The following is a 6,028-nucleotide window of genomic DNA, read 5'->3' on the forward strand; positions in this document are numbered from 1 at the left end:
TAGATTCAAGTCCAAGTGAGGACATAGGAATTACTACTGCCATTAAAGCATCTTTAATGGAAGATGCTACTTTAAAGAGGTAAATTGATAAAATAACATTTTAAATAGTATAAATATAGTTTTTTGGTGAAAATATTAGACGTCTATCACAAAGAGGTAATTCCTCACTAAACATAGAGGAATTCAATATTACAAATACCTCCTACGACCACACAAGGTTATGAGATTGGGCTGTGTATGAGCACTGGGAACTTTCTTAGACTTGCTTTGTTTTTTGGTGAAAATATTAGACGTCTATCACAAAGGCTTGGAATTTCACAAGGGGGATGGTACCCTTGCACTCAATTCCTAAAACAAAAAAGCCCCCCTTTTTTTCTTGTTAGCGTGTAAAAAACAAGGTTGCGCGTTTCATTTTTTTAAATTGTAACAACATATTTTGATTTCGGAGCATTTTTCATAGTTCTATTGTCGTGATGCTTTGGTTATGAAGGTTACGACAGTCTGGGTTTGTAGATTAATTCAGTCAGCAAAAGCCCCTCAAACTCAATCAATATCAACATGTCGTGACAATTGGTTGATTTTGTCAGAAAAGTAGGTTTGGGGGGTTCATTGATTAGTACTACCTCTGGTGCTGGTAAGATCGGGATCGTGATCGTGATCGTGATCGTCCATCTCCAGTTCGCCGGACAATAAGATCTACGAGATTTATCAGACAGCTGACTTGGTTTGGCCGTGCCTTTCTATTGAAAAAGAGGTAGGAAACAACAGAAGTATGAAATTTCCGATCTCACAATAACTCAATTGAGCATCGTGGAACAGAGGTTCGTCAGATGTTTGTTTGTCTCTAAGGTTAAATTCAATGGGCACTTTATAATATTCATCCTGTTCAATGAAGTTTTTGAAATTTGAATATTAAAAAGATTAAACATGCTGCCTTCAAATTTTCTCCTGACAAAAGTAATTTTCAGCCACCTCTAAATCAACTTTCTTTGGAGCATAATAAATGGAAAATGATCCAATACACAATGGAATATGCAAGCCCAACAAATAGTATTGATGCCAAACCCACGTAATTGAAGTTGTGAGAGATTTGCAAAATACAGGGCTCCTAGATGACAAGGGCACATTTCATTAGCTTCAAATTAAAACCAACCTTTCAGCTCCGTTAGTCCATTTTGAAGCATGTTTGCATCAAATTTCTAGAAACCATCACTAACTTGAGTGGAAATCTATAATCTGTCTCAGTTGCATAAAATCTGATAAAATACAGTTGAAATGACTGAAGAGATATAATTCCTTCAATTTAACATCCAACGTTCTAGGACAAACACTCAAGCTAGCTAAATAAGCCCTAATTGTGATACTAAAATATAACAATAGTATTTACTAGTACTCCGAAGTAACATTATATCTACCCACCACCTCTTTCACTAAGATTTCAATCAATGAATAAATTGAGATTGGTTGCAGAATATTATAGATTTCATCCAAAATGGTGAAGACTAGGGTACAAGGCTTTATAAATCCACTTACTATTAACATACGAAAATGTGGATAATGACTGTATTATATGAGTCAGATAAAATAACAGGGATCATCTCCTAGTAAAGTTAAATTGCCGAGATAGAAATACCAGGTTTACCTAAAGCACATACCATACATATCAATGTTAAAAGTGTGTGGTCCATGTTTGGTCCTCCAATATTGGTTGCTGTTCAAACTCGATTTAGATGTTCAGTCAAAGGGATTGCAGTGCTGTTGAGAATGTAATTTTCACTCCTACACTGCTGCAACTGTTTTCGGAGACTCTGGACAAGCTCATTAAGTTTCTGAATGTTCTTTTCTTGAGAAAGGATTATCTGCAGCAAAGTCGACAGCCACAAGATAATTGTTTATAACATAATGCTCCAACATCTTGATTGACCGAACACAATATCTAAAAAAATGATGAAATCTCTTAACAATTTAAACAATCTAGTCAGCTAGATCATGAAAAATTTATACTGAACAATGAAAGGTGATTGACATTCAAAGGGAAAACAATGCTAGACTAATTTACTTTTTGAGATAGCATAGACTGTTCAAGTTGCTAGTCAGCAATCCAACACTTCGACCATACACATAAAATAAGAAAGGCGATTGACATTCAAAGGGAAAACAATGCTGGACTAATTTACTTTTTGAGATAGCATAGACAGTTCAAGTTCCTAGTCAGCAATCCAACACTTCGACCATACACATAAAATAAGAAAACTTTTGCAAGAACTTTCATATGAAACTATCATGAAAGTCAAGTGCATACTAAATCACTGATTCGCGAACATAGCTAAGGGGGAAAATACCTCATGAAGAATGTGGAATGTTTTCTGACTAGACTACAGGACATCTTTGTAATGTAAAATGATGCGAATGTTGAAGCTAGATATTGGTAATGAGGAATACTACAGAAAACTAACATCTCTGACCATATCATTTGTGAATTACCAATTGCATTTTTCGAGATTTAAGCATTTAACATGATAAGCATCCACTGTCACCAATCAACCCATAAGAATCTCTTCCGCAAGAGAAAAAGCTTGACTCAAAGGGAATTTAACCTTTATGGAGTCAATTAAATGCCTTTTACTTAACTAGTTTATATCCATCCCTCATCCACTCACCAATTCAACCTGAAAGGGGGACCGAAGAAAATAAAATTTGATTACCAAGTGTACTAATAGCTGGTTCTTATTTGGCGATACAGAAAATCGAATGCATTGAACACAGTGTGAAAACAGAAAATTGTTTTAAAGAAATGCTAAGAAAATAAATGAAAAGAAAGGCCAGGAGGAAACTGCATAACATTCCAGGTTGGAAAAAGCAAGGTAAAAATCAATCATCTTCATTAAATGGCTCGATCAGGACAACAACAACATAAGGCACACCAAGGCTGGTGCATCAAAGACAATAGGCTGTGAGAAGTGACGGTCAAACTACGAAGAAGCTGATTTTTTGAACTGAAGTAACTGAGAGTCAGTTCTCAAAAGGTAGGGAGAGAGGGGTAACTGTTTAGATAACTATAATTGCTCTAGATGAGGATTGGAGCAAGAACATCATTTGTTAGTGAAAGGGAATACGGGCATGTAACGGAACAGAATATGAGCAACAACAACAAAAACTGATTGGATAATACCAAAAACCCCAATTAAAATAAGCAAAATCTTGAAAAGAGGTGCACACTGTCTATAACATAAATGAAATATATTAACAATCCAAACACTCTAGTCAGACAAGATAATGCAAATGTAACCTGAACAATCAAAAGAAAATGAACAGTTAAAGCTAAAAAAAATGTTCAGGATAAGATGCTTTCGAGACAGTATACTCTTTCAACACAGCGAACACAGAAAAGATAGGTTTGCACACAGGAGGTTAGCAAGCAATCCAACATTGGAGCATGCACAAAACAACAACGCTTGTGCCAGACCTTAGGAGAATATTAGTATACTGAACAGATACTATATCAATGAAGTATCAGTGAGGAAAATGACCCAAAGAATGAGAAATATTTTCTGAATTGACTACAGAACGTACTTGGAAAGTAAAATGTTGTACATTGAAAGCTCGGTAAACTCTTGTCATGGAATACTTAGGCTATACAATTTAAAACTTTTTTTGCCCAAGATTCAAAGCATCTAATATATCCAGGTATCAGAAAGTATTGATTTTGTAAATATCTGAACTAACTTAGATAGGATTCACTCAAGGTACAGGATGCTGGGGCTACCAACATCTAAGAGAAAATTCCATCTTATCAAACTACTATTTTGAAAAACTGTTCTTGCTTTCAATGAGGATTGGAGCAATGATATCACTAATGATGGTGAGGCCATCCAGAGGAACAGAACAAAAACAACAATAACAATGACAGATTGAAGATCGACAAAACTCCAATTAAAATCAGCAAAACATTGATATATCTGGAATCCCAGCCTGTGTAGGATTTGATCCATGTTGAAACCTAGTTGACATTCACAGCCCAAGAGAAGAAATGGATGCATAAGCAAATGTTACTGTGGGATTATATTGATTTAGCAGGGAGGTAATCGTGCTGACCATCAGAAATGGAAGAAGACAGAATCAACAGAGGCAAAACTAGAAAAGATGACTGCCTCTTGTTACCTGCATGACATGAAATACCTGTTTGGTATTGTGTTTGAAACTGTGTTTCAAAAGTGCGTATAGCTTGAAAAAACATCCATTTGATGCTTTTTTTTTAAAATTTCCAATGGTCTTAATGTGTTGATGTCAAAAATAATAATAATAAAAAAAAAAACAGGAAAAAAATTATTTTAATGCATTTTGAAGCGAAAATACTTTTATAAAACATCACGCACCACCATACCAAATACACATGAATTCAAAAAGATGCTACTGGCTACGATACAAAGCCAGCACATCTTCAGCAGAAACAAATTTGGCCTCTTGAAATGGTTTTATAAGCCCAACTTTGCCATTACTTTTAGCCATTTTGATTTTAGTTTGACGTGAATCAATGCTCAAATTATTAATTGTGACAATGATTGCATAAGCACGAAATTTTGTAAGTCAAGGCAATACAAAGTCCCTAAGAAAGCATGCAATCAATCTTTTTATAACAGTAATTGCTATATAACACTTAGCTAGCCCAGCAAGCTTCAATTACCAAAATGGTATGTTTATATATGAAACATTTTCCGCTCTAGAAGAGCAGTGAATTATGCCAATCCAAAAAGGGAAATCAGTTTACCAACAATTGGGTTCGAAGGAAAAGAAAAGCAAGAGATTCTGTTTGACACTCTTCCAATTACAGAATGCAACAAAGCACAAGTAATTATCTTCAGCACTGATTCTAGTACATCCAGGTGAAAGAACCAAAAAGAAAAAGAAAGCCCAATTTGTTTTCCCACACTGCACCAAGGATAATCATCAATCATATCGCATTATTATGTTTCCCCAGCTTACAAATTTGAAATTCCAACACTGATCCAGACTTTCCAAAAACACAAAAAACAATGAAACTCTCCCATATTCTTCAATGGAACCCACTTGATCAAATCCTTGTATAAATGCACGGAACAAAATCTTCAATTCCCACGTTAAGAAAAAACAACTGGGTCTTTCCCTTTTTACCTTTTCTGGTTTCATAAATATATAAAACACTACAAAGAAAGCACCAAATGTAATTCGAAAAAGAAAAGGAATAAAAAAACTAACCTTTTCTTTGACAACTTCTTCTCGATACGAACTATGTTGTTGTTGGTCTTTCTGGGAAATGTTTGGACTTGCTTCAATTTCATTACCAAATTGTTGTTTCCACTCTAACTGAGACGTGAACACAATTAACAATAGCAAAGAGACCAGTACCCATGGTCTCGCCATCCTTCACTACTACTACTACTACAAGAAGAAGCACAAGCACCTCTTTTTATCTGTTTCAAAAGTAATATAATATATATATTAAGAACTACTAAAATCAAAATAAAGAAATGAAACTTACAGATCGAAGTTCAGGGTGAGAAGAAGAAGAAGCATAAATGGGTTTTCTGATTCTCCTTCGTAAAATTTTGTTTCTATTTTGCTGTCATTTGGAAATTAATAACTTGAAATTTTACAAAGGAAACCCATTCATGTTTTAGGTTTTATGATTTTCTTTTTCTATTTTCTATTTCTTTCAACCATGTTTTGGTAAATTATCTTTTAGCCCCTTAAAGGTTGGGTGAAAATTGAGTTACCTCGTGTAGTTTTCAAATTTATTAATTTCACCCTCTATATAACTGCTTTATCTTCATTCATCTATTTCTATTTCTTTTTTTCTTTATTTTTTCCTTTGCATGTATAATTAAATACATAGAATACGAACCTCAAACTTGAATCTGCCGAGGACTTAAAAATATATTCTTATCAACTCACAAGTTGAATAATTTTTCTTTTATTAATAAACAACATAATAAATCCTAAATTAAAGAATAAAATTTTTTTGATAAATTGTTTCTAAAATCTAAAAAAA

General features: G+C 34.1%; 1 protein-coding gene across 1 annotated transcript; it reads right to left on the bottom strand.

Annotated features, from left to right (window-relative positions):
- Positions 1–1,715: 1,715 nt before the first annotated feature.
- On the bottom strand, positions 1,716–5,670 carry LOC118038443 (uncharacterized). Its single transcript, XM_035044798.2, has 3 exons — positions 5,519–5,670; positions 5,236–5,418; positions 1,716–1,859 (listed from the first exon to the last, which is right to left on the bottom strand). Exons 2-3 carry the CDS (start codon positions 5,398–5,400, stop codon positions 1,716–1,718), a joined length of 309 nt encoding a protein of 102 aa, XP_034900689.1. The 5' UTR covers positions 5,401–5,418; positions 5,519–5,670.
- Between the last annotated feature and the right edge of the window lie 358 nt (positions 5,671–6,028).

This window comes from Populus alba, chromosome 16, assembly GCF_005239225.2.
Source record: "Populus alba chromosome 16, ASM523922v2, whole genome shotgun sequence".
NCBI lineage: Eukaryota > Viridiplantae > Streptophyta > Magnoliopsida > Malpighiales > Salicaceae > Populus > Populus alba.

Excerpts from the sequence above, each read along its gene's own strand:
- LOC118038443 (XM_035044798.2), bottom strand. The coding sequence starts at position 5,400 with ATGGCGAGACCATGGGTACTGGTCTCTTTGCTATTGTTAATTGTGTTC. Across the intron at positions 1,860-5,235 it reads AAGAAGTTGTCAAAGAAAAG|ATAATCCTTTCTCAAGAAAA; the intron begins GTTAGTTTTTTT and ends ACTTTGCTGCAG.